This window comes from Varroa jacobsoni, unplaced genomic scaffold (assembly GCF_002532875.2).
Source record: "Varroa jacobsoni isolate VJ856 unplaced genomic scaffold, vjacob_1.0 scaffold_597, whole genome shotgun sequence".
Taxonomy (NCBI): Eukaryota; Metazoa; Arthropoda; class Arachnida; order Mesostigmata; family Varroidae; genus Varroa; species Varroa jacobsoni.
In genome coordinates this window covers 21,564-46,858 of record NW_019213499.1, presented here as the reverse complement: position 1 = coordinate 46,858, position 25,295 = coordinate 21,564, and the positions used below count along the sequence as shown (strand labels likewise).

Below are 25,295 nucleotides of genomic sequence, written 5' to 3'. Positions count from 1 at the left end.
ATGCTGTACTAGTCGAGTTCGGAACGCCTCCTTGATTCGTTTACCTAATCTAGGTACTCTTTTAACGTGCCCGTTTGACTCCCGCCGTCTTATAGAATACTGCGCAAGACATCAAAGTGTGATGTCCTTCGTCGAATAATAGAACCGGCAAAAAGCGACAAACAAAGGATGTTTCGATGTTCCAACGGACGGAAATTTCTCGTTGAACTCGTACTTCGTTGATACAATCCAATTTTCTTTAGTTTAGTGCACAGATGTCGTGTGCAATTTGACAGCCTATAGCTGTTCCAGGCACTCGGTCGGGTAAATGAAAATCGCAGATATATCGAGCTCATTAAGCACACTATTTTCATTTATCATTCATATTTAAGTTAATCTCTATTCGAATGTTATGAATTCGACTCACGGTGAGTCGAATGAAGTAGTTTCATTATTTATATCGATCATATTTGATACATTTTCCTGTTTCTACATGCGCTATATATTCTATGTGTTTCTCGTTTGCAAATGGCTCACACGTTCATAATTACCACGTTCAATGTGACCAACCATGATTATATATAATACTGTTTTTATGAATCTCGATAACTAATTTCTCAAAAATATAGCTCTCCATTTGTTCCATATCGTAGGTGAGTGCCTAAACTGTAAAGCGTTCGTGATACAATGGGTGGGATGCGGATACTTGTTTCAAACGTGCCTACATAAGCTGCTTGTTTTTTTCACGGTTCCTGTTATTTTTGCAAATCTCTAACACGTGCTCGCTCAACTTTGGGCGTACATCCCAATCTGCGCTCACTCTAGAGAACTATAACTCGAACTTGTTGCCCGAACAACTTTACGACGATTGCGCTGGCTTAGCTTACTATATATATATATATATATATTTTTTTTTTGTTTTTTGCGCCACATCTATCTGTTGGCGTCTGATAACATATTCTAATAGATCTCAGATCAGACGTCATTTGATACTATGAGAATATGGCATTTGGTTAGGATCCTTGTTGTACCTATTATGAAACACGACTATAACATACATATTGTCGTTTCATATATATATATATATATATATATATATAGGAAATTGATTACAAACAATAATAACAATCAGCATTGTTATTCGAATAGGTAGCTTTCTGTATATTTTATCAATTCGACAGGCATTCCGACGTTTGTTGCCTCTTGTCTGCTACCTTGATCTTCCTACGAGCAACAACTCTCACTGTATTTAAGACTGTCCTACGAGTCACGACTACTAAAGAAATAACAAAGTTGGTTCACAACTCCAGTGAGAGAAATCATTCGACCAACGATGTATTACAATAATAGTGCATTAATTATTCGCATAATTATATATAAACTCCGCGTATATGTGATGCTTAAGAAGATAATTAATGTAAACACTCTCACAAATTATATTCCCTAATTAGCGCGATAACATCATGTAACTAACTATCTAACAAGTGGTAGCATATGACAAGAACAAGTAGATTTGTTTGCTGTTCAATTTGTTTCAATACTATTGACTTCGTGAATGACCACATACATGTTCTTCTTCTTCTTCTTCTTTTTCAATAATATATATATTTTTACAAAAAGCCACTAAGCTCAGTTAGTTTAGTTCTTTCGGTACGTTTACTGCTCTGCTGCCATGGCACGATCGCATACTGCAAATTTGTACATAGCATCTTAATAATCAGTGATACAGAGACGATAAATTTTCCTACTGAGCACTATATTGATGAACGCAAACGAAATGTTTCTCTTTATCGCACTATATTCTACGTACGTGGACACGTCGTCTTGGGAGCAAGCCGTTACTAGTCAGTAACAGCTCGTAATCGTTGCCGTACTCACGCACAATCGGAAGCGTTTGCTATCTGATTCTATTCATAGTACTAGAATGTACGCGGTGACTACGACACGGAGCAAGGTGTTGGTGTAGTTTTCAGGTACATTGAATGATAGATGCGTACATGTACGCAGTACGATGCTTTTTTAGTAAGTCGTAACCACTTCTGCGATAAACGGACGTTGCTTTCAGATAGACTAAGAGACGTCGACTTCATGACTAAGGTACGACAAAATTTAATAGAGTTCAGTTGAATCAAGCTTCGACCAGGAAAAAAGAATAACGTATCTCGCTGAACGGACACAGGGTCAGCCAACAAACGCGATGACATGCTCAGGCATGTTCAGCTGTCCGCCCATAATAGTCAAGGGTAGCGTGCAGCTGCATGTTAAACACAGTTTAAGACTGAACACGTTCCTTCCGCGTTGGAAGTGAGCCCTCGTACTAAATGCAATTCCGCACTCGAACAAGTCAACATGATATTCGGTAACGATCATACGGGCTGAAGGAAGTCAACAGTTATCCACTTCTGAATGATCAGTTTTGTTACAGTCAAAAGAGCACTTCCAACTTGTAAGTTACGCGTTGAAGAGGCATTACATGAATGATAAAATCGTGGCAAAAAATAAATTAACCAAAAATAAATGATCACTTATAGGGTCTCATAACAATATGATATTGACAAAGAATTGATACTCTTGCCATTCCTAACGCTACAACAATGTTACTGGTATGGGAAACGATACATGCTGGGATCGAAGCGCACAGATTCCCTGTGAGAGTTTTCGAAAGCGTAACTATTCGCAGTATATTTTTAAGGGCTGAAACCTTTCACCCTCAATACGATTGCTAAATAAGATACCAAATATGTCCTAGTGTGTACATATACCGACCTACAGGCAAGTGGATGTCATTAGAACCGTTGACATTATCTTTTTAGCGATTTCGTTCACTTTCTCTCGAGAATAGATTTACTTGAGGATATAACTGCTAAATTGGTGAATTTTATTTATTAGTCTTTGGTCAGTCACGACAATTTCATTTGACTTTCCTAATAGCACCTTAATTTGAGGAACGTAGTTACCCGATGATCCAAGCTTCTCTCATTGAATTTCAACCGCGTCGTCCTTTTAAGCTGTGCGTATTTGTGAAATCTCATTTAAATTTCAACAAAAAAATAATCGATTCTTCATGAAATGGGTAGCTCTACTTCATGCTGATCTATAGTGAGTTACGTAGACCGAATTTTGACAAAAAAAGAAGGTGTATTTTTCATTTTCTATAATATCGTCACCACCAATATTTCAGCCCGTGTTGTTGGATGTAGCGTACATAAATCAAATCTAATACATCTAAAACCTTTTTTCTTATCTAAAAATAGAGGAAATCTATATTACACTGACACGAAGCGTTTGCCTCGGAGAGTTTTACTAAGGATCGCGCCCGTAACTGTCGAATACAGTGATCATACACTAACACACACACACGCTTAGACACCTGAATGTCTTTATATATATAGAAATGTCTGTATACAATACCTTGATAGTAAATCATTGCGTCTATATAGTATGTGTCAGGAAATCAAAGCAACTTCATTAGTTATACAAGTTTATACGCTTAAAGCTATTCAGTAAAATTGCGCCCAACACGATTTTCAATATAAGCTTTTTAGACAGTAATTTGCCCCTATTTCGAAGTTGAATCGAAACGAACGAGTTTGTATTGAATCAATATAAGCCTATACAACACTGCTCGTTCCTACAGAAGACATCACATACTAGATGCAATATCAATAGAAAGACTGGGAATGCATTTTAATTATCTATCCATGGCCGGTAGACTGGTGAAGGAAGGTCTTTTTCTCTTCAGTCTAATGGTACAATTACAGTATGCTACGCCAGCGTACTTTAAAGATCAGAAGCACATTTCTAATTAGCCATTTGGCATTTCATACGCATTGGGTTAGAACTAAGGCAACATCATTCCGCACCGTCAGAATATGCAAAGCCCTGCTCACCAAACGCGAGGTATAAATATATTCAGTGTTTCTTCCGACGAACAGATATTATTTTAATGTAAATTTACATTTATACAATATTAAATATCGAAACTGCACTAAAAGTGAACAAGTAAATAATCGGAAATGCTTTTAACTCTTACTTTCCACAGCTTCCAATACATTTCCTCTACAAAATACGTTGCCGTTTCGGTCACATTACTACGTTGGACCAAACAGCTTCACCAATCAGCATTGAGGAATATGTTTTACCATACACAATGCCACCAAATATCACAACAACAGCAGCTTAAGTCATAGGTTCGGCCGGACCACCAAGATCGCAAGACATTTTGTCATTTTTTCCTTTTCCTGGAAGCGTGCTCTCTTATAATATGGAACGCATCAGTAAGAAGCGTCTGTCTGTTTAGTATAGCATATATAATTCCCACTTCTGGAATGACCCGACCAAGTTTCCAAGTCTTGAAAGAGGGCAACTCTTACTTGTCACCAAGGACAGCGCACATATACGTTCCATATTTAGAAGGAATCACGTAGACGTTTCAGGTTTAAATACGTGACTGTAGTAACGATAGAATACGCTCGTTTTGCTGTCCCGCCTAATGATATTGGGGGCTTCCGCTCGAAGCTGAAGTTGAAATGTAGATCCTTGGTATGAGCTCGATCAGATCGACTTGCAAGAACTAGAAAAGGTTCTAGTAGCCGCGTTTGGGTAATCGTTGACCTTTGTTGCGCACACCTAGGGACTGGACCAGCAGCATATGCAGTAGATCTATTGTACGCTTATGCGATTATATCACAAAACTTAGCGGCGTACGAGCATAGCTGATTGAACGTCTTCTCCCGGGGTTCGCATAAGATGCTCTGCGTTATTGAATCCCAAACAACACGACAAGTGAGGCCCGGCTAAAAGAAGACGTATAAAAAGAACATATGAAAAAAAATTACAATACTATATTCCCCTTTTACGACAATTGTATTTCAAATACAACAATAACCTCAACTCCAGCTACCGATGCTAACGGAGTCGCTAAAGATCTCACACTAAACATACGTTCATATTATACTATTTTTTTTTTTTTCTCCTCAATTGTTATTTTCATCAAAAAATAGTAAGGCCTCGCGGGTTTAAATTTCCTGAAAAAGGCAAAACAATTTAAAAGTACAGGCGTATTACTCAACACTTACGTGTGACAGCTTCAGATGTTCAAGAAACAGCTGAGCCTCAGTTTCGCCGTAAAAGCTAATTATCCACGAATACAGGCCGTCATCGTCAGTGACATCTCCTTTTTTCTTGCTTCCAATTTTTGACACACGCTGATTAAAGAACAAGATACACAAAAATTCGAGAAAAATAGGTTAACGTATTTTTTGTTTATTTAACAAGAGTCTATCTAACAAATGGGTTTTTGGCTGTGCGTAACAAAAAGGACGTCGGTGAGTTTCATGGGGTTGTTTTGTGCACTAAAGTGTAAGATAGCCAGATTTCTTTAAACATCGTAATTTCAATTACAAACAGCAGAGGCAAACCAACAATATTTGTTCTTTTCAGCTTGACGTATCTATTTTTTTTTGTATTATGCGCGTCTCACCTACCACGTAGCATCTACATGAAGATAGTCAAAAACAACGGTTTTTTGCTAGAATATCATGTTGACACCCCATTATAAATCTTTCCGTAATATCGTCGCTTTCTACAATCAAGCCTCCAGTTCCAAGTCAGTATAAAGGGACTAAAGAATAACTATAAAACACAAACGATACAAACTTTTTGTTGTGATGCCATGGTGTTTGACCCCGGTACTCGGCACTCGACGAGAAATGAATTGTAATATGCCCCCACTGAAATTATGTCTGAAAAGCGCGTCGCTTCCAGCGCCTCTGAACCGCGAAATACGATTAAACGGTTTGTCTCAAGAACAATGCTACAAAGGCTGGCACCCATCGAGATTCCCCCGGCACCGTGCTGTAAAGATGAGTTAAAATTAGAAGACCCCTTTGAGCTGCTTTGCTTATTGTATCGTTGGAAACTTCTCAGTAGCGTATGAAGCCACTCGGAAAATTCAAACTCGCTCTCGGCCGCCAGCTCAAGAGAAGGTTCCGTCGACCACATAACTCGAAATGAAAATGGTCGAGGGTTTTCCATACAGAGCTGTACACCTCCACATGACGGATCCCTGGGAAGACAACAACGAAACAAATGAAAATTATATACGGTTTAGAACAAAACAGCCAATAGCTTGTTCTCTACGGGTATCTGGGCTAGAGTTTCATTATTTTTGAAAAAACCGCCATTCAGTCACTGATTTTATGCGGCAACGACAAGTTTCTTGCATTTTAGCAAAAGGGTGCTACGCCGTCGTAGAATACGTTTGTCAAAATACTGTCGTCTTAAAAAAGAAAACCTTTCTACTAACGCAAGTTTGTAGACAGCTGTTGGTGTAATGTCGCTCTCCAGGTCGTATTGTTCGAGCGACGCTCCTTTCAATTCGAATCGAGCACTCCGCCACAGGATCGTGTTTTCCATACCTCGTTTAGGAAGCCGTTTCGGCACAAGTCGATAGAAAAGACGTGACACAATCATGCCGTGAGGACCAATACTTGCATGTCGTTCATAGAAAGCATCACGTGACGCGAATCGCTCGCATGAGGCCCAAAGGACGTGTCGAACGGTCGACCAATCCTACACACACGAATAACAATAATAAATTACAGTAGCATCCAAGGACAACGTTAACGAAGAAGATCGTTGCTGGGATAACATCAGCGCTGAAATATAGGTAATCGTTCAAAAGCTACTAAAAAATATAGATTATTTCTTTAAAACAATGCGAATTGTACTTATTTGGCTGTCATTATAATTTGAGATGACATTTCTATATCTTAACACGCTACCAGCGTGGATTATTTAACTCTGATACGTACCTTGAGGAGAAGTGTGACAGGTTTACAAGAATGCCGTATTAAGGGGAGTGCCTGCTGTCGAACGCCGAGTCGTCTTAAGCTCAATTCGATATGACCCACTACCCATGAACATTGCTCGGCAGAAAGCATCACCAGTTGAAGACTGCCCACTCCGACGCCTTCGACGACCTCACCGGTATCACAATCCGCTGGGTGGTATCTGGTCACGCGCGAAATATTACGCATTGGTGAATATGCAGCTGTTCGAAAAACCTAAAAAAAGCAACGATAAATTAAACGCCATAAGGAAAAGCCACGCCATTTATACAATAGATCAAAACTGAATAAAAGGCCAGGTTACAACTAACTCAGACTATTAAGCCGCATCTGACTGACCGCTAATTTGTATACGTTTTATTAAAGTCGCATGAGAACGACATATGTTTTCGTTTGTTGAATCACTTGTTAACTTCGCAGCCTTCGAAAAGCACGAAACACACAAACGTCTGTTATGTTATCATGATGGGATGATTTTCAGTTGCAATCCACAGAATATTCTCTTTGGTAAACAAACTGAAATTAATGTTTTACACAAAGAAAGCTGCAATATAAGTCATCCTGTAAACCGCTGTTGAGTCGGCGATCAAATACTATCATGTGTATTGTACCTCTCTGGGTGACGTCCAAACGATTTCGATCGCTTGAAGATCCATAGCTAGCCGCAATTGACGGATATGTAGCAATGGCAGCGACGCCACCTGGTTTATAACGCAGTAACGAGACAACTTAGCTTTCTTAATTTAATCACATATATTGTGCAATATATATATCAATAATGAAGCTAGAGCCTCTTAACCAGAGGTTTAATCACCTAGGCCGCCGCGTCGGTGAAATCATAACTCGATATTAAATATCTTGTACACACATACGTATATATATATATATATATATATATATATATATATAGTAGCTCTTTAAGATAAAGTTTAGCTCAAGAGAGGCATATTTCCTAATCAGAAAAACAAATAATAGTCGGAAAAATAGTCATAATAAATGATATACATCTGGTCATGCCTTGGCTCACCTGGGTTAGGGAGTAGCCATCGGTAGTCTTCAGTAAAAGCAACCTCTGTGTTGTAAGAACGAGAAAAATCACTGATAAATGCTGTTGCTCTACCCGATAGTAGTAACACAAAAACACCTGAAAAAAAGCCAGAAGCCTTGAAGTCTGATTTAAGCACAGATTTAAATAGATAGCTACAAAAGCTACAAGAACAAACAGCTACAAAAAAACTTTAAGCAACTTACAGGCAATTTCGTTTAATGGCAGTCTGGTTGTATTGCTTTGCACTGTGACCTGTTATTGTACTAAAAGTTCTGACACACCACCAGTCTGCGAGAGGGCTTCCGTTGCGGTAGTTCTCTATAAGTACAATGGCAACTTCGCCTTTGTTTGGAGCACCTTATGGTCTTGTGCTGACCGGATTCTCAGCGTGTAAATTCATTATTTACACGTAAAGGTTCCTACAGCATGGTAGGACAGCCAAGATGGTCGTGTTATCACTAATAAATTTCTAGAAATCAACCCCCAAGTAAGAAAAATGAATGTGGTTAATTCATGTGTACGATAATAATGGCCTTTCAAGGACCTTTTACCTTGTAAAAGCTGTCTCCATCTTCGTCCTTACAGAGATCCTCAACAAATTTCAGTAGCGACTCTTTGGCTAGCAACTGTGCGATATCATAACGTTCAGCATTTGACATCTCCAGTTCGTTGAGTACTGCTAGCACATTATCACTGTCCCCGTCGAGCTGTTGTGTGAAATAAGGTCAACGATCTTTTAGACTTTTGGACTGACTTCCTTCGTAAGATTTGGTATTCCATCTCAATTTAGTTGCTACCTTAATAAAATACCTAGGGCGGGCGAAGGAACATGAAAAAATATATATTTTTTAGTCTTCGAATGTATTACACTCTTTTTCAATACGTATATAAAATAAACAGCTAACTTGTTTTTATTTAATCAACAGATTACATTGGTCAGTACCTCTACGGCTTGCTCAAGGCTGTCGGGTCCATTTAAACCATCCTGTCCAATGAGCCCATGTGGTCCGCCCAGACTATCGAGTTGGTCTTTTTGTCCAGCTGATACCGATCCATCTAAGACCCCGAGGTGTACATCCGCCTGCACAGTCAACGAGTGACCACCTATATCTTAACGATACAATATAAAAAGGGCATTGTAATATTTTTTATACAAACTAAAAACTCATTATCATCCTGAAGCACTATGAACAAAGACACAGTTTTCGTACACCGAAATCTAAACATCATTTTCGTGTACATCAGTTCAGTTTGAGCAATGGCCATTAGTTGAATGCCTTCACAGTTCGCCAATCGATAAAAAAGTTGGCGTTTCCTTACCCGGAGCGTCGGCAGGGTTATTGATCTGATCAGCTTGTCCAATATTGTATAAATAGTTGTTGCGTTGAACGGCGCAGTCTTCCGAAGACGAATGCGACCAGTCGTCGAGCTGGGCTGCTTGTCCCAGTCGCGCGCTTCTCTTCTGCTGCTCTCCTGTTTCAATGAGAAGTAAACATTACGCGTGAAACTGAGACGATCGATTGTCCAAGAATGCCCCCTTACGATACCGCCACGATATTCATGTGCCTTACACAGACAATATCTTAATAGCTTCTCTACACGAACGAGAGAGAACCATAGATTTAAACGGCTCTCTATTACAATGCTCTTGTACGAGTTGTGGCTCCTAAAGAAAATATGGACGGGCTAACTGTAAAAGCAATTCTATCATCATTTCCAAACTACAACATAAGGGCTGCTCGGCTGGTGACAAGTGTGAACAGGAGCATCGTGACGACTAGCGGTTGTAAGGTATAAATAGGAGAAAATAATTTCCGACCGGCCATGAATTTTCGACGTTTGTCAAGAGTTTTCATGTATAGAGATTTTAATGTTTACGTACCTATGAGATTGTTGTTGTCTGCAACCTTTTCGATTCCAGTGTTGGGATCAATAATCAAGAAAGCACCGTTCTGTACTGGAATCTCATCTGCGCTATCCGCAACCGCCAGGCCTTTCTTCGACGAGAGAAATTTCGCCTGATCCAGTGAGGAATCGTTCTGCGAAACCATAATGCAAAAAGAACAGCACGGTCTAGTAAAGTCTGCTCTCGTTATCGTCTGTTGCTTTTCAATTCAGAATCGTATTACCATAAATTTAATAACGATACGGTCGCTACATTAACTCACCGTGACAAAAGCAAACTTCAAATTGCTCAGACGTGCAAGATAATGTATCGTAACTTTAAGCCGCTGAAACGAAAAAAGTAGAATGCTTTCTTTGTAAGAAAAAACTGAAGAAGTACCACTTGTTAGATTTAATTCATGTATACATATTCTCTTGATATAAACCTAACAATACATTTCAACACTCAGTCTATACTTAGACGTATGCACCGTTGAACGGGGTAGGCATTAGTATTTGCATGTGACAAGCATTACCGCAAATATCAAGAACGAACAGCGCATCAACCCTGATCGACACGTTGAATCCAATTAAAATAGTTAAACTGACACTAATTATGAACCACAATCCAACCTACCAGAGTATCGCGGAGTAGTGCGTTGTCAAGATAGTACTTGTTGACAAGTTTTCGATTGTAGACAAAAGATTGAAAGTAACAGACGAGCAGGCCGCTTTGAAGAGCCCCGAGTAACCAGGCGCGACCGTAGCCAAGATTCGAATTGACTCGTGGCAATGATATGATCTCACGAGTCGTCTCCTCGTGACAGAACTCCGCCACGAAAGGCCAATAACCATAGAGAGGCGTTCGCAGGCTAAAATAACATGAAATAATATGACTGTAGGTTATGTTCCTCGGAGTTGAGGGCGATAGATAGTCAAAGGAAAGATGTGACGATCACAATTACTCAGTACCTGCTCGGCCTCTACTGTTCATCCTTACGTAAATAGACCGAATCGTGTTTTTTTCCATAAGATCGTTCGATCGATATTCTTTATATACAATTGGGCTTAATAGAACGATGGACATGCCGGGTTGTCTAAGTCATTCTATAGCTGCGTTGTTACGTCAGCGTACATTGCATTAAGTAAAGCTTTTGACGGCCTTCTACAAAACTTCCCAGAAATCAACTGATTTAAAGTGTTTTTAGCACCTTTTCATCGAAGCTCGGGTGTTTAATTACACTGTCTCTACTGTATCTTTTTTCCGAAGTGTGAATAAGGCTTATATCCCTTGAGCCGTGCACATCAGCTATAAGTCACGAACAGCCTTGATTAGGACGGAGTTTAGGTAGGCTCCGAGTAACACTAAGGCGAACTCCCTTGCCGGTCATTTTTCTCATCATTATCACATATTACGTCACTAAGGACCATGTTAGTAGTGGCGCAAACCAGAGCTTAACTGCAAGCCAAATATACATCTAATAAATTAGAGCCCGGGTCAAACTCAAGCAACACTTACGTATTATCCTTTTAAAATCTTTATCTGCTAAAGGTGTACGTTAAAGCAGTCACGTCTGTATCAGTTCTAAGAATAAAGAAGCTCCACGAGGTTTAGCAATAGATATAACTTTTTGAGCTTAGCTAAGCAAAATCTTTGGGTAACCGACGACAAACATTTGCGGCCCCTCGCTGACTTTGAGTATCTACGGCACGTTTGAAATTCAAATCTATATTTAGGGAATAATCTATTTCGTAACCGTGTTCTATGTGAAAAGACCGTTTGATAACGGCTTATAGAGAAAAAGTATCGTAGTATTGCGTTTCCTACTATAATCATCTAATAGAAATCTCAGGACGCAGTCAACATTGAAGTAATTCCTGCCAAACCAGTTAGATAGTTCATTATCGATATGATTTATCTCAGTATGTGAACTTCACAGGGGGGTCAGCACTGTACTCAGAGCAGTTGGCATTTTGAAAGCGGCTTCTCGCTAGGGAGGACTATTACTTTGCGTGTGGGTGTGTGTATGTATACATGAACAAATGTATACTCATAATCAAACGTAATCATCAATACAGAGCAAGTTTGCTCCACAGTAACGTTGCAACATATTTGGTTTCCAACAATAAGTTCCAACAATTTCAAAGGAGCTTGCCTGGCCAAACGAAACGAAACGCGATTTTTCCAAGTATAAAGGGAGGCTCTTAAACGACTCGCGGATGCAGAGTAATCTGTGTCAATGCAACAAAAAGACTGAACACATTTGTACTAGCCACCTATAAAGCTCATCAAAAACGTACAGGCAAGTGGATACAGAAACGATTACAGCTAAAAGATCATAAACTGTATAGGTTTGCCAAAGCAAATGGTGGCTTCGTGAGATGAGACAAAGCAATCTGCATCCAAAGTAACTGTCACAATTGTTGTCCACGAAGAAAACAGGTAGAGTGTATTGCATATCCATGTGAAATGTGCAATGTGACCGGGCAATACAAAGGGACAGTATAGTCTTTCTTGAAAGCAACTTGGTCGTTTCAGAAACGAATATCAGAGTGTGATGATGTTATCCGCTAAGGTCAGGTTGGCAAAGGTGAACCTTTGAAAAAAGAGTTAATTCAGCTTTTAATGTTTCAAGGGCATTCATCGGATTTATTGGTCAGCTTCTATTCCCGTAACCACCATTACTGTAGATATCAACCATAAATGAGATTCGTCAAAAATCGTGCGAATACTCCGCACAGCTATTGAAGGTCGATTGGAATATAAATAGAAAGCAAAGGCATATGAAATATCAGACACTACCACAAGATATCGAAGTAAAATTTGAAAGAATAAGGTATTGTCGTGCCCTTCAGATAGCTAAGGATGGCCACATTATTCAAAAAGTTATAGTCCAGTGTAGCTTTAGACTAAAGTAAAAGTGTATTGTCTCTTTGTAACGCAAACTTACCCATAAAGAAGGATATGATCTAACTGTTGGCATAGGTAGCGAACCTGCCATAATCGTGGTGTGAGCTCCTCACCGCAGAACAGTTTCTCCAACTGCAATCAAAGATAAGCGAAAAAGATCTTTTTACTTTAAATTATTTACTGAAAGGGAAACCGTTCCTTGAAGCAGCTATAATTGCAATGGCTTATACTTGCGCAATTCTACGACCATTTTCGTGGGCCGCACGGCTCCAAGCAATTCAGAAATAGGAACTTCAACCAGGTCTAGCAAAATTCAAAACTCGACTCTGGTCTGCATTCTGTATTGGACCTTCAAAAACCAATATATTCATTGATCAACAAAAACAGTTCAATCGTATATAGGATAAGCATTCTTTTTATGTTACGTCTGTAGTTTTTCATCGTACGATTTGCATGCGAGTATTCGTCTTTGTCGCTGTTTTTTACTACCTGAATATGGATCTTGTTCAAGCAAAAACTCATTAGCGTCTCTAGCTCAGGGCTTGTTCTGCTGGGGGCGTAATATTCTAAGAATATTTAAATTGGCCAAAGACAACCACACGGTAAGGAGATATGAGCAATGAAAGACGTTAGTTGAGAACTGAGACTAGAACCTTTGTACTATGTCCGATTCACCTTGCGGCAGCAACAGTAACGTACTCTGCGGACTTATAATCTGCTGAGTGGTGCTGGCACTCCATAGGTACGACGTTCCCTATATAGACAGGAAAAGAATGGGGAATATGCAATCATCATTGTATATTCGTACCAAATCACAAACCTCATGAAATGACTTTGTATAACGAATATTTTTGTGTAACTGTGTTTCTACAACTACTTAGAATTAAGAAAAATAACGACATGTAACTTACTGTTCAGTTTAAGGCGCGTTATCGTTTACTTCATCTACATAGAGGATAAACTTTTATTCGCATGTGATAGCTATACAACAACTGGAAATCTTTTATGCAACTCATTCCTGTGCTTATTGTTGCCCCTCAAGAAATTTTAATGAACCTACATTTTGCAAACGATTTAATTACTCTCGGCTTCTGCGCAGGTGTCGTCAGCATTAACGGATCTGGTGGCTAACGGATTTTACCGAAATACCGATATTAACTTATTACCAATAAAGTCCACCGTAGATCCTCTAAGTTGGGTTGCGACCCGAGCTGTAGAAAGACACAGCTTTACTTGCCAACTCATTAAAAGCAAATACAATAGGCTAGTAGATAGAATCCGAATGCCAAAGCAGTGCCAACATTAAGATATCTGCGAAAGACAGGAATTGTTCCGTCAAAGGCCCTTTCCTCGTATAATTTGCTCCCAGAACAATTCGTGTTAAAGTGAAGGTGTACTGACTAGTGAAAGCTGCAGTTTTGCACAAGTGATTCTGTCCCCGCGAGAAAACGCAACTAGGCCAGGAAGAAGAAAGCTTCCTGCCCTTGTTTAGTCCCGAGATTATTACGAAGTCCGGGGGGCGTCTCTCGTTGGCCCGTGCTTCGGCGTGACACATGCTGCACGCAGATGACCTTCGACCAACACATTGTATCTTGTATAATCAGCTGCTAATATTTACCGCCGACAAGGGCTCAACTTCCTCAGGCCCATGTACCTTGGTTAGCGCAAAACTATCATACAATTATTCAACCTTGCGCACGCACCAAATCACGTTAATGATTATTGTTGACTAGGTGGAGACAACAACTACGTAGACAGGCGATTATGGGTACAGTGATACAACAATACGAACGTCCTAGATGACAGAAAGTAAATCACCCCTTGAAGAACACAGCGCCTATTATTAGCTAATATAATGATCACGCTTAGTCTCGCGTATGATACTAGCTACTTTAAAACTGACAACATCCTTATTCACGTGTAGCTCTGCTAGTGTCGGTGGCTGTTGAAACAAACCAAAACATTGTTCGAATGAGCGTTCATTGTATCAGCGCACTCGGACAAGCAGAGATTACTGAGGGCAGCGTGAGGTGTACCAGCGGCACTGGGGGAATCTCTAACGAGTAAGACGGAGCCAGCTGGCCGTAATAGCGTTATCTATAGGGTGTGCCTTTTTATGCATCGTTATTTTGAGTGAAGTCTGCAATGAGTGAAAAAAGCAGAACCTTAAAGGCGGAAACCTTCCTGAGCTATAAAGCACTACGATATGTTCTTCTACAAACGAAGCTAGTATCGATATTGTTGCGTCACTTCTCAGCTATCTCCTGCAGATCATACATCCTTGTAGAGCATATAATATAATACAATAATATTCCTGGAGGTAGTTTAGCTTGCATGACATCTGACGCAAGCAAGCTCAACAAATAGGCTGGGAAATATACCATAACATGGTCAAGGCTCACAAAATCTACTCTCATGATCATACTGAACGAAGTTAGCATCTTGATTTTTAAATATGGAATGGCGAAGTCTGTGGTGTCGCGCTCCTGATACAGAAGAGAAACCCCAGGCCAATCCCCTTTAAGCATTTACATTGCTGGTTTTTAGGCCAGGGCCAAAACAATAAGTTTCTTGAGTTGGGTACGGTCATAATGATTCCAAAAATCAATTTATTACTACGAAACATGCTAGATTAGGTAGCAACGATTGGAATAGAAAGTCTGTAAGAGAAAAAAAGATGGCAGATTGATTAACAACTTTGTTGAGCTCAACAGAAATCGGGGCATGTGTATTGAAAAAATTGGAGAAACTATGATTTTTGGAATAGGCATTGATCCTGTATTACGAGTAGTTTTAAACATCACTTTAAATGTAGACTTTGCCAGCGAAAATTAAAAAGCTTGAATTGGACCAGCGGAACTTGCTATCTACGTTATAACATTTCTCATCTATAACGTGCATTTACGATCAAATTTCGATTCTGTTAGAATTTATTTTAGAGGTTTTCATGAATGCAAGTTTTTGTTTTCTTATAACCATTTGATAGTGGGTGGGTAATCATTTCTGTCGGGTCATTTAGAGGCTGACCTTGTTGTTTCCAGGTAGAGGTTAAGTCCACAGCGTTGTTGTCCTACAGCTATCCTGCAACTTCTTTATGTGTTAGTCCGGGTCAAGGAGAGATTCCCTGTACTGCCCATATTACACATACACTGTTTTTACGGTTAAATAACTAGAATGTACAACCTTCTTCGAGCTTGCTCTATCATAAGACTTTGTCAAACCTTGCCGGCACTCCTGCTGGGTTAACATCCATCTAACGGACAGAATTACTACGGCTGGACGCGGGTCTATTACGGCGGCATTCAACACCTTTATATCTACTGGAAATCTTGTTTTTGGGCATTCTAGTGGTCCTCATTCGTGGTCAGAGGGCCCGATAACGTTCAACCGTCCTTGACAGCGATATTACCAAAAGCAAAAAAAAATTACCTATCATGTCGTATACGACTAGTAGTAGCTAGCTGAAAATTAAATTATATCATATTTAGGTGCACTGTAAATACCAGCCCAGCCAGCACCGCCTGATCCCGAAACACAACACGTCTGTGTCTACTTGTTACGGTTGCATGCAGCGCCATATTTTGCACCAAACAGATAGATACGTTTTGCAAGATTATTTTTTCTCTTCCAGGCGTCTCATAAAGATCTGGAAAGCGACGTTAAGGTGCTGGCTAGCGTCATTTCTGGTTACCAAAGAAAAATGCCTGAACGTTTTAGCGTAGTCCTCCACAAAGCCTTTTCCAACTGAAATTAAACAGATTAAAAAAAATCAATTCCCTGTATGCGTATTTCAGGAGAGAACTTGCTTCTTTCATCTCCTCAGCCTAACCTCTACATTTCACTGAACAGCTAATATCGTCTGCAATAGGGGGTTATAATACCACGATCTTATTTTAGTACTGAGCCAATGACTTACTTAATTAAAAAAAAAATACACTTTAGGTGATATTACATTGATTCTAGAGCGATTCATATATCTATCAAACTGCTGATTTTTTTTGCCATCTTTGCGAAAAAAATAACAACAAAATCTTAGAAAAATCACATTCGTTTCTCTGTCACAAAAACAAACAAACAAATAACCGAATTGACAATCAGTTAATCCTCATCAAAGAGGCTACTAAAAACAGGTTGACATCAAAAAGTATTTAGATTTTTTCTCAGTTTACTTCCTTGCAGCCCTACAGATGTACGGAAGCATGTTTTCAGTACCTTCACCTGTCGACACTATGTTTTAACTATTATCATATTGGTACATGATGTACTTGCTATTGCTTTTCACACTCAGTACACAGTTACCGTAAATCCGACATTTACGACATCCGGCACAAACGCCATATCATCAATAGGCAATAGCAACAATCTTCGCTGCTACTACAGTTGACAGGTCGCAAATACGAAAATGATTTATTTCCTACACAGAGCAAAGAAGGCCAGCACATAATGAGATAACTCGATGGCGTCTGCGGCCATAAGGCACCGCCTTAGCACGAAAATCTATTGTAGGAGAAATGTCCTACACCATGTCTCACACAGTGAACGTAGTGCTAGCACTACGAAACCCCCATGGTTACACTGATTATGTAGAACAGAGGTGGGTGAAATAAATCAATACAACTCTCAAACCCCTGAGATGGGAACTACTTAGAAAATTTTGATTTTTGGTATTTAAATTTATCCGGTCCGTCCCCACTTAAAACTGTTTATCTGCTATAATAGCGGTTGCTATGAGATAAATCAGAAGAATTCCGAATGGGGAACGATCAGCAGAGTTTATAATCTCAAATAGTTTAACAATAATCATATTTGCATACTAATGCAATATTTTACGTTTAATTTTATATGCCACTTTAGGTTAGGAATAATGTATGGCCGACCCTGGAAATAACAAGAAATGTCGTATTGATCCGCACCCTTTCTAAATCTACAACCACTGCCTTTGAATGCATTATGGAAGCTGTGCAATTTATTTAGTGCCGATATTTTTTTTCGAGACCCTGAAACGCATACGCCCATTGGTCCATCTCGGTTTCACAAACGAAATGTTTACAAAAAACTGCTTACCTCAGTGAAAGTGAAGGGCTCTAGTATGAATTTTGTCGAATCAGGCGATAAGCTTTCAAATGCCTTTAACTCATGAGAAAGTCCATTAGCAATGTCGTATATATACAGTGTCAATATGCGCTTAACATTAAAAAGTACACGTTGACAATTTGCATGCTGCTATAAACAAAGTACACGCACGAAGGGATATCGTCGAAAATCTTGGTTGCATACTCATCTTAAACAATTTTACTATCAAATGTGTTTTTCAACATTTCTCTCAGTTTTGAATTTTCATATTGACGACGACTGAAGCAATCTCGCTAAATCAAACCAAAGTCTGTCTTCTTATCGGAAATTCGTTTCCTCACTTTATGTAAATACATGTGCTGTCATCGACGGACCGCGTAAAACTGTTGGGGAGACTAAATAACAAACACAGCAATTCCTTCAAACGGTATTTTGTTTCATTCACCATTTTTAGAATGATACGCGCACATTAGATAAATGTCGTAGAAATTCTGTCGCTTATATAAGCTTCGCTAGCTCTGGATAGTTCAATAGCCGATATCGCAACTAATAAAGCCCGCGGATAACTTTAGCTAGACAAAAAGTGGATGCGATCTCGAATGGCATGTTATCACTGAAAAACTACCCATATATCACCTGTCGAACTCTGACTAAATACAATTTGAAAACACTGTGAAGTATCAGGCTGAAACAAATGCTCTTGATGATTCATTTTGGCTATGCGCTACGCTGAACAACGATGGGGAGCGATTCAAAATTTTAATGATATGGAGTTGAAGTGGCAATAATTCTACATATGTAGCATCGCCTAACCTTATCAGATATTCGTAGTGCATAACGAGAAGCCATATCGGTCGAAAAATGTTGATGACAATTAATCTCTATTGTCGTTCGAGTGTTAATAGTTGATTCATTGGGAACTTTGCAGTAAGCTCATTGACCGAAAAGTCAGTATTTAATCGAGCAGCTCAATACATGCGCATACAAAGACCGTGCATTAGTGCACAATGCAAACTAGTGGGCAAATCCCCTCCCTATGTGGTATTCGCTTCAGCGTTTCCTCATAACGTAACCAGCACAGTAGGTTCGGTAATTACTTTAGCATGTTTTTGTAGTATTGTTAATGTTAAAGCTAGAAACAAAGGCTGTGTCCGGCGCAAGCTGACAGATTTTGTGTGCACAGGCTAATAAAAATAAAACTGCCTATTTTGTGCACCTTTCTTAGTAGTCCATGTAAGTATTTGTTGAGGAAAGAACAAATTCTATTAAAACAGTTTGTAGGTTAATGCTGAACGACCTGCTAGTGAAATAGTAGTACATCCCATAGAACTGAGCCATTCAAGCTAAGTTAATCTTCTGCTTGCACTTCTAGCATATGGCACCTTACGCAAAGTAGCCCGTGTACACAAAATAAAAGCAATGGGCAGTCGTTTTACTAAAAATAACAATTGTTTACCAATTAGGCAATGAAAATCGGCAACCCGCGCACAAATATCTATTGGACGCCTCACAAGGAGATGAAATAAAAGAATCCCCTTAACTGATAGGCCTTTAAGTTAGACCTTTGATCCGCTGTTTTCTTTCTATTGGAAATCACCCATGACATCACATGACGACACTTAGGTGAAAAGATATCAACTTATATCTTTTGAATGTCTCTAACCCATGATTGGCAACTGGACTAAAAAATCTTAATATAATAGATTAATTAATCTTCTTAGATTGAAAACTGAACTAGTAATAAATAACCAGTCCTCTTCTAAGTGTCTGAGCTGATATATTAAACATAGTCCATTGACGCTAATGCTTATACAGCTTTATTTCAGGAAGAAAAGTACATGCTTTAGCGGATGATGATGTTATCATCGAACGCTATCGGATTCATGTGGGTCTATGTATGTGTTTTTGAGGATTTGCCACAACCGATTGCACAGCTTTGAACATAGCACAATATGCAAGAGAACCGATAATTCACACGTGTGGGGCAGCGATTATAGTATTTTGATGCTTTATCGACACTGACTCACCGTAAGTCCGCGAATGATTATCGAAATAATAGATTCTTTTGCTTAACTATCAAAGGGAAACCTATCTAGAATATATCAGATTTTTTCGATATTCGCGCGGAGTCTATTATATAATATATCTTGGATGGTTGCCCTTGACCCGATGATAGAAAGTACATATCTCAGTTCTTTCTTAATAAACTAGATGTTTCCCTTGTATTCTATATATTATTGAAATTGTAATATTTTTTCCTTAGGAACCAGCTGCAAGCACTACTAACACTGAAAATTTTATTGGCAAAACTTTTTTCAATGAAGGCCAGCTGCTATCCGCTACCTTAACACACTTGGTGCATCAAACGAAAATGTAACTAAGTATAAAGTAGTATCTAATAACATTTAAAATCTGCACCTTAGCGCCTCTGACTTGCTACACGTTGTGCCCAGAAGCCGCGCGCCACAGAGCGTTGGCCAAGGCGATTCCATATCTTTGTCGGTCAACAGACTGACATGCAGCATTGCTCACGGTAGTGTTGTAGCAGTCACTGGCAATTAAGATCGCCTGACAGGACCGTGGTAAGGGTTAGTACAACTATGTGCTAATATCATTTGATAATTTCCATAGGCACTTGTACGTTCGTAAAGGGACAGGAGCGCATTCACAATTCGACTGCTGTTGACAAATCGCTTGGGCAATCTGTTGATAGACGACAACCTCGTGGACAAATGTTGGGAATTTCATATATTAATTCTGTCAGGTGCACCGTTTAGGCCATAATCTCGCCAATAGTTAATTACTATGCCAATGTCCTTAATTATATATACTCGAGTATACGAGTCCGTTTGAATATCTGTTCTTAATTCGCATGGCATGTATATATATATATAAGAGAGAGAGAGAGAGAGAGAAAGGGGGAGAGAGAGAGGGAGGGAGGGAGAGGGAGAGAGAAAGAGACTGGCCAACTGTATTATCTAAATATTGCAAGCTTTGCTTAGAAAGCATTCTCGATTTAAGTCTCTAATTTCGATTCCGAGAAAAGCCCTTAAGCAGTACATGATTTAATTTTTTTTTGGAATTTAAATAAAACATTCGTGATGTCGTTTCTGAGTGAGGTAATAATATTACCATTTCATGATCAAGCAAACTTTAGTCTCTGTGAATCATCACTGCTGCGTAAGAAACTTTCCTTCCAGTACTATCATGAACTCTGCTCATATAGATTCACCAGTTGCTACAACTATATTTTGTTTATATATAATTTTAGTTTAAAGCAATAAAGTCCGCCAAACCACATGATTTCAATGGAAAATAAAATCGACTATAGCTTTGAGCGCAGTATTTGATGAATTCACACATTCGCTTATACCTAGGTTAGAGCTTTTCTAGCCTGCTATGAGATGGGTGTTTTTTCGAATGAAGAGTCTGTTCGTCGCGTTGGTAATCTATCGTACGTTAAAGTGCTGACAAGACATCTACTACTTGAGTCAGTTGCTTTCTTGTTATCTCTTAACCGGCGGAGTCTGTGAATTGTTTTTATGTGGTTTTCTTGTTTGTATGAGTTGGGCTCTTTTGCCAGTGTCGCCTCTGGTCAATTAGTAAATGTATTGTACAACTGCGAAGGAACGACCGAAAGGGCTGAGATAAGGTCACAGCTATGTACTTACATCTTTAACGGCGATTTCCACTGCCTGAAGTAGGCCCGCTCGCGTTTCCTCAGATTCCATTACACCAGTCACACCCAGCCGGTCGCACTACGTTGGTTTGTTGGCTGGACGATATCCTGATTGCTGCTGGACCGAAACGCAGGACAACAATCCGAACGAAAACGGCAAAAATAGCAAACGTGCACACGTTGTTGGGTCACAGATTTTTTCTGAATCGAATGTATCTTGCAAACTCCCTGGTTTTTCTTGTGTATCCAAAAGGTGTCCGGTTAGACTTTCGAACTCGGTTATGCCTGAACTGGTTAACTGTGGCGTTGGTTCGACAATGGACGAAAGTCACAAATTCTATTCGACAGAAATTTCCGAAGGCTGGTCACTTAAACACTTTAAAACGGGCCACTTCCTTCAGGTTTTCTTGATATATATGTGACTATACAATCGATTAAGTATGGTGTAAGGGGTTTCACAGTTGTTCACCCAACGACGCCTTTATACCCTGTACTAAAGTACATTCGGCACAGCAGTCAACCTCACACATGAGTCGGATATGAAGGCGAACAATTTATCAACACAAGACAACATGAGGACAGGTTGTTGTCATCGAGAATCGGTTTTGCATCAATACGCTATTTAGTGATATGCTGATTATAAACAAATTAAGATCATAACAAAATTTTCCCAGTCGACCCTGAATGGTACAGCATCGGTTTTCAGATACATATTTCAGTTGCAATGATCTAATCCGATCACTATCTTCGCGCACGCACATACACACACAGCGAAAAACGAAGGTGAGAAGAACTGCAGATGGAAGCGAGAAAATAAGACTTCCCCCCTATTAATATTATTAATTCTGGATCACCGCGTTTAGTAGAAGGACGATTTTCGCCGCCACTGTAATCCAAGACGATATCATACTGGTAGATTTGCGGCCCGCATCGCCTATTCCATGCCTCAATAACGATTGCAATTAACTCAGTTCCCTCAAAAATAACCAAATGCAACAACGGAACGCGTCAGCTTCGTAATGACAAGATTAAGGCCCCCACTGTCTAAGCTGCCCGCCTCGATCACGACGTGCTGTATTCAGTATGTGTCATCTTCCTTCAAAGGGCCAAAGTCTCGTCGAAAACTAACAGAGGCAGCAAAGAGTGAAATCGATCTCGAACATACTCAAACACTCCTGTCACACAATAATAACTAAGAGAAATACGCATGCACACTGCCAGAACTTTATTCCTTTGTTCGATGCAACATCACTTCTAGTCAGAGTAACTACGATACAACTGTGGCCCTTCTAACTTGTCCATCTCCGTGGTTATAGTAGTAAATTCGTTTTGTCGATTTTTTCTTTCTTGCAGCTTCGTTGCATGGGCGTTTGCTTCGCTAACGACAACAGGCCGAAGAAATGCACACGGACCCGAAAAAGTGGGGGGCAAACTGATTCTTTTTTATTTTACGAGATAAAAGTAGAGAAGATAAAGTAAAAGAAGGCTTCTTGGCTGGCAGGCTGGCTGACTGCTGCTGGTCAGTTGGTTACTATTGCTGCTCACGCAACTTGACTAATATCTACCTTTATGTCACTAATCTGTCGGAAGGCAAAACAAGGGGTGTACCTGTTCGTTGCTGGAGAGTGGCAAAGCCTTTGCAATAAGTAAATATCACTTCTTTCTACTGCAGCCAATACCGTGGCTACAACAGCAACGGACCAGGAGGCACGAGCAAAGGATTGCTGAGCTGTAAGAGAACCGACATACTACTGCTTGTCATCAGCTGGCAGAAAGAGGAGGCCACTGCCATCCGACCATCTGCTGATGCTGTTGCAACGGCTAAGACGGACGGGGTACACCCGAAGATACGGGCACATGTCTGGCCCTGTATGGCACACACAAAGGGTGGCATTATTGTTGCGCGGAATGCGATGCTATTAATGGACGGAAGTCGGAAAGGCTAGAAGCGGACGGATTGGGAGGGTACTGGCGGTGGTATTAATGCTAACACCTGGCAAAACGCTGATATAAAATGATTACTAGCTATTTATTACACTTACATTGCACTTCTGGTTAGATTTTGCCTCATTTGCAATCGGCTCATACCTGGCTAGATGTACAAATCATCAGCTGTCTTTTGACAAGTTTAGATCGTCACTGAAACAAACAGATCGAAGTAGAGTATGTTTGTGAGTGACGAATTAATTAAAATATATTTATAACAGAAGAAAGACAGAGAGCGAAATAAGATTTGTTTTTCTTTTAGGAAATTCGCTGGATTGTAAATTGTTGATTATTACGCTTCCAGTTGTTGCTAACTCAATAAGACCTTCGTGACAACGTGAACACCCACGTTAAAGTCGCGTTAAAAGAGAACGTAATCGTTTGTCTCTGTTTTTGTTGAAGTCAGATAACAATCACCGCAGTAGAGTAGAAGGTGAACAGGACGGTTCGGTAAATTTAACAATCAACTATGTCATGTGGCTCCTGGTAAAATAACTGGAGTCATCATAGGCGTATTTTACAGATAGAGAAAGGTTTAGTTAGAGGAATTTTTTAAAGTCGGCCTGTTTCCTTAGACCATTGGCAGTCCATGAGTTGTTCGCAAGCAAATCTTCGTTACTACGTAGCAACTGTGCTGAATTAACTGTGCATGATGTCATCAGAACCACTACGGTTCCACGATTTGCATGGGGAGAATCTAAAACTTCACAATGACGGCTTTATGGCGGTTTGCACGGACAGTTTTGAATACTCATTTTGCTTCTCGAATCGTCCCCTAATACCAGGTGATGTTATAGCGATTCGTGTAGCAGCAAAAATTGCTGAGTGGGCAGGATTTCGTCGGATAGGACCAACGGAACTCGATCCGACAAAGCTAAAGGATGCCGTACCGTTTCTAAGTTGAAGTAACATAAAAGACAAATCCGATTTTTCTCTGTACAGTATCCCCGAGAAGCATGTAACAGAGAATAACATACCTTACCTGGTCCATTCATCGAATGGGGATCTCATGCTGAAAGTGAATTTTGAGGAACCAATTTTTTTTATTTCGCGCATGAAGACCCTGAGTCCTTTGCTTGGCCTGTTCGGCGTGTACGGAAATACCATCGTAATAGAACTAGTTCATGAGGTTTGTTAAGTCCTACGTATCCCTTTCATCGTCGTTGTACAGGCATCAAACTTTTACGTGATGGAAAATACCGGATATACTAATTCGAAAAACCCTAGGGTGTGGAAAAAATCCACATTTGGTTGAGAACCGAAAAAGGAACAAAAATATTGAAACGATAAAATATGTAAATGAAATTTAGATTGCGTAGGGTTTGCGGCCTGGACTAAGGTGCGGCCTACATGCTATATAAAACCTAGAGTTTCCAATTTGGTTAGGGTTTCAGAGAGGTAGTCAAAACTACCTCGTATGTATTATATATATATACTTCTTGCTAGCATTTATATAAATATTGATAGATAACCACTGCAATGCAGAGAAGCGCTAATTGTGATACAGTAAATAAAATATTTAACGTATTTTTGTTTTAGCTGACGCGTGCTTTTTATAACTGGAGTAGCTACCCTCTATACCTGCTCTACCCGAGCATTCAAATTTAATTAAATGGAAACCTTATATAGGTTAACTGTCGCATACAGCATGGCGTGGCTGTATACGAGATGTTCGCCCTATTTATCCATTCGTCAAATTAGTTTATAGGGATTAAAAACATAATAAGAAACCAGGTCTTTTTAGTTATATCCGCTTTGCTTTCCTTGTGAACAAAAGTGATCGATTTTGTGTATAAATGAATCTGTATCAAGCTATTCTAAAGAGTTTTGATAGAAGGGTGAGCATAGACATTTTAATTTAACTATAGAGGAGTCATAGGCCGT

The 25,295-nt window shown here is 39.6% G+C and overlaps 1 protein-coding gene across 3 annotated transcripts; it reads right to left on the bottom strand.

The window, feature by feature from the left end:
• Positions 1-325: 325 nt before the first annotated feature.
• LOC111261818 (uncharacterized) lies at positions 326-23,329 on the bottom strand. 3 transcript variants are annotated; one of them, XM_086968853.1, is made up of 15 exons: positions 21,418-23,329; positions 12,714-12,805; positions 10,400-10,634; positions 10,047-10,109; positions 9,761-9,917; positions 9,199-9,351; positions 8,822-8,988; positions 8,430-8,585; positions 7,858-7,974; positions 7,442-7,531; positions 6,795-7,046; positions 6,287-6,552; positions 5,638-6,046; positions 5,058-5,186; positions 326-4,775 (listed from the first exon to the last, which is right to left on the bottom strand). In XM_086968853.1, the coding sequence occupies exons 1-15, from the start codon at positions 21,475-21,477 to the stop codon at positions 4,653-4,655; spliced, it is 2,469 nt and encodes an 822-aa protein (XP_086824979.1). In that variant the 5' UTR covers positions 21,478-23,329; the 3' UTR covers positions 326-4,652. The 3 variants fall into 3 exon arrangements, with proteins under 3 accessions (XP_086824979.1, XP_022691367.1, XP_022691369.1); XM_022835632.2 differs by having other exon boundaries at positions 8,822-8,982; XM_022835634.2 differs by lacking the exon at positions 21,418-23,329 and adding an exon at positions 10,974-11,221 and having other exon boundaries at positions 12,714-12,794.
• Between the last annotated feature and the right edge of the window lie 1,966 nt (positions 23,330-25,295).

Coding starts and splice junctions, on each gene's coding strand:
- LOC111261818 (XM_086968853.1), bottom strand. CDS start 21,477: ATGGAATCTGAGGAAACGCGAGCGGGCCTACTTCAGGCAGTGGAAATC. Junction 8,586..8,821: donor GCCTTGAGCAAGCCGTAGAG/GTACTGACCAAT, acceptor TTCACACAACAG/CTCGACGGGGACAGTGATAA. Junction 4,776..5,057: donor AACATCTGAAGCTGTCACAC/GTAAGTGTTGAG, acceptor GTCTTCTTTTAG/CCGGGCCTCACTTGTCGTGT.